Source organism: Phocoena sinus, chromosome X, assembly GCF_008692025.1.
Source record: "Phocoena sinus isolate mPhoSin1 chromosome X, mPhoSin1.pri, whole genome shotgun sequence".
In the NCBI taxonomy this organism is placed as follows: domain Eukaryota; kingdom Metazoa; phylum Chordata; class Mammalia; order Artiodactyla; family Phocoenidae; genus Phocoena; species Phocoena sinus.
This window is the reverse complement of record NC_045784.1, coordinates 15,426,983-15,430,503: the sequence shown is the minus strand read 5'-3', so window position 1 is coordinate 15,430,503 and position 3,521 is coordinate 15,426,983. Positions and strand designations below refer to the sequence as shown.

Below are 3,521 nucleotides of genomic sequence, written 5' to 3'. Positions count from 1 at the left end.
TAAGGAGGAACTAAAGGTCCTTGACGTTGCTTAATGACTAAACTATTATTATTTGGTCTCCTTTGACTGTTTTCCTTTGTTTCTGCATTTTCTCACTTCTCTGATGAAACTTATTCTTTGGCTAAAGTTTTTCACAGGCAAAAGGCAGGCTGAGGACATGGAGGGGGGCGGCAAGGACCATAGGGTCCTGCTCCTTTTCAAGAGCACAAAGATTATAGGATATTTTGAGCAGATGAGGTTGAAGGGGTGCTCTCCTGAGCTACAGAAGGAATGGTCTGGTGGTTAAGATAAAACACAAGTCAAATTTATTAGATTTGTCCACAGTCAGCAATGGTGATCTTCTTGCTGGTCTTGCAATTTCTGGACCCAGAGCGCTCCATGGCTTCCACAATATTCATGTGCTCCTTCACCTTGCCAAAGACCACATGTTTGCCATCCAAGCACTCAGTTTTGGCAGTGCAGATGAAAAACTGGGAACCATTTGTGTTGGGGCCAGCATTTGCCATGGACAAGATGCCAGGACTCGTATGCTTCAGGAGGAAATTCTCATCATCAAATTTCTCCCCATAGATGGACTTGCCACCAGTGCCATTATGGCATCTGAAGTCACCACCCTGGCACATAAATCCCGGAATTATTCTGTGAAAACAGGAACCTTTATAACCAAATCCTTTCTCCTCAGTGCTCAGAGCACGGAAGTTCTCTTCTGTCTTTGGAAATTTGTCTGCAAACAGCTCCAAGGAGATGCGGCCCAAGGGCTTGCCATCGATGGCGATGTTGAAGAACACGGTGGGGTTGACCATGACTGCGCGGGGCAGGAGGCTCAGGGGCAGCAGTGTCTGCAAGGTGTCTCTCTCTCTCACTTTTTAAAATGGAAATATTTAAAAATAAATCCCATACGTTATGACATTTTACCTCTGAAAACTTCAGTGTGCATATCTAATAAATAAGAACAATTTCTCGGGACCTCCCTTGTGGCACAGTGGTTAAGACTCCACCTGCCAATGCAGGGAACATGGGTTCAAGCTCTGGTCCGGGAAGATCCCACAGGCCGCGGAGCAACTAAGCCCGTGCGCCACAACTACTGAGCCTGCGCTCTAGAGCCTGTGAGCCACAACTACTGAAGCCCGCACACCTCGAGCCCGTGCTCCGCAACGAGAAGCCACCGCAGTGAGAAGCTCACACCGCAACAAAGAGTAGCCCCCGTTCGCCGCAACTAGAGAAAGGCTGCACGCAGCAACGGAGACCCAACACAGCCATAAATAAATAAATAAATAAAAGGAAGCTGTCAAACTGTTTGCCAAAGTCATACATCTCCATCATTTGTATATAAGAATTTTTCAAAAAATAAACCACAATTTCTCAAGTGACCACAATACCATTATCACATCTAATAAAATTAACAATAATTCCTTAACATCATCTAATACCTACTCTATATTCCCCAATAGTCTAAAAAAAATGCCTTTTGTTACCGTTGGTTTTTTGGAATTAGGATCTAAATAAGGTCCACACATTGTGTTCATTAGGCCTTTTACTATTTTTTTAAATTCATCTAATTTATTATTTTATTTTATTTATTTATTTTGGCTGCGCTGGGTCTCCGTTGCTGTGCGTGGGCTTTTCTCTGGTTGCTGCGAGCGGGGGCTACTCTTCATTGCGGTGCGTGGGCTTCCCATTGAGGTGGCTTCCCTTATTGAGGAGAACGGGCTCTAGGCACGCGGGCTTCAGTGATTGTGGCACGTGGGCTTCAGTAGTTGTGGCTCACGGGCTCTAGAGCGCAGGTTCAGTAGTTGTGGTGCATGGGCTTAGTTGCTCTACGGCATGTGGGATCTTCCCGGACCAGGGCTCAAACCCGTGTCCCCTGCGCTGGCAGGTGGATTCTTAACCACTGCACCACCAGGGAAGCCCTATTAAGGGCTTTTAAATCTCTTTTACCTTACAACAGTCTTCGCTCCCTCTTCTTGTTTCATGCCTTGACTTTTGGAGGAAACCAGGTGAGTTGTCTCATGGAATATTTAACCCTCTGAATTAGTCTGGTTACTTCCTCATTATGTGTTTAATTTGTTCCTCTATCCCTCATATTTCCTCTAAAGTAGAAGTTAGATCTAAAGGCTCGATTGGATTAAGGCTCAATGGTTTAGAGAACACAGCATTTCATAGGCAATTCTATGTACTTCATCTTGATCACATCAAGATGCATAAAATGTCTGTCATCCCTCTTTTAGACTGAACACTGGGTTCAGGTGATGACAGTCTGATCCATCCATTGTAAAGATGCTTGTCCTTTACAGTGAGTGATCAGTGACGTGATACTTTGGTCTCCTGATATCGTCTAGTTCCACGGCCGCCTTTCCTGTAATGGTTTTATCACCCCTTGATGATTATTATCTGTATCAGTTATTTCATTAGGCGTGTCAAAAGTGGAGATTTTATAATTCTGTCATTCCTCTTGTGCTTATTAGCTGTAATTCTTCCGTGGGGAACTTTTTTCCATCAATTAGGACTATTTGGCAATCCTAAAACAGGATTATTATTCTTAATAAAGACTAATCCTTTCCCCTTCACTACCAGTTTTCAAAGCAAGGTGTTGATGACCGAGCTACTTCCAATGGCAACTAGTAAGTCTATTTGTTTGTTTTGGCTTTCTCTTTTCATATTATCAATTCGAACTCATGGATTTTACACACTCAATGTGTTTTAATCCATTCTATCATTATGTTTTATGCCCAAATTGTCTCCTTTTAGGCCAATGGGGACCACTCAAGGTGGTTCCTGCTTCTTTTTTTTTTTCTTCCTGTTTCCTTCTGACAGACTTCTTAGTCTTTGATAGCTTCCTTGCTACCTGGCAGGAAAAGGGTTATCTCATGCATTTCATGCCACTGACCTGGAATCAGCCATTTCTCCATGGAGTCCTGGTTCCTTTTAATGGAGAGTGGCATTTAAAGACCAGAGTCTGAGTGGTAAGAGTAGATTTGCTTTTGAGTAGATCACTTAGACTTCATTGAGAAGAACAGGAATCTAGGAGGACAGAGTGGATATATGGGGACCAGCTAGGAAGCTATTGCAGTAGCCAAGGTCAGATGGCTTGGATGAGGGAGGTAGTGCTGGAGATAGGGTGAAGTGGATGGACTTAAAAACTATTAAGGAGGTGCAATTGACAAGGCTTAGTGAAGGATTGGAAATGGTGGATGACAGAGAGGGAGACACCAAGGTTGACTCGTAGCTTTCTGGTTGATTGATTTCTGGGAATCAATTGATAGACTTGATACTCAGAGCACTGGTAGGATCAATTGATTCTTTCAACTCCAATTGAAAAAATAAAAATGGTAGATTGATATTTTCATGGAGAAAAAAGAATGTTGGAGAAGACCCGGTATGTGTGGGAAGATCATAAATTCAGTTTAAGGCCTGATGAGTTTGAAGAGCCTTTGAGTCATGCAAGAGATGTCAAGTAGAAGGTGAATACAGATGTCTGGCACTCACAAGAGAGGCCTGGAATGAGCATAAAAATGTGTGTG

The 3,521-nt window shown here is 43.2% G+C and overlaps 1 protein-coding gene across 1 annotated transcript; it reads right to left on the bottom strand.

Moving 5' to 3' along the window:
• Positions 1–204: 204 nt before the first annotated feature.
• LOC116747540 (peptidyl-prolyl cis-trans isomerase A-like) lies at positions 205–808 on the bottom strand. The gene has a single exon (XM_032619873.1). The coding sequence runs from the start codon at positions 801–803 to the stop codon at positions 309–311; it is 495 nt and encodes a 164-aa protein (XP_032475764.1). The 5' UTR covers positions 804–808; the 3' UTR covers positions 205–308.
• Between the last annotated feature and the right edge of the window lie 2,713 nt (positions 809–3,521).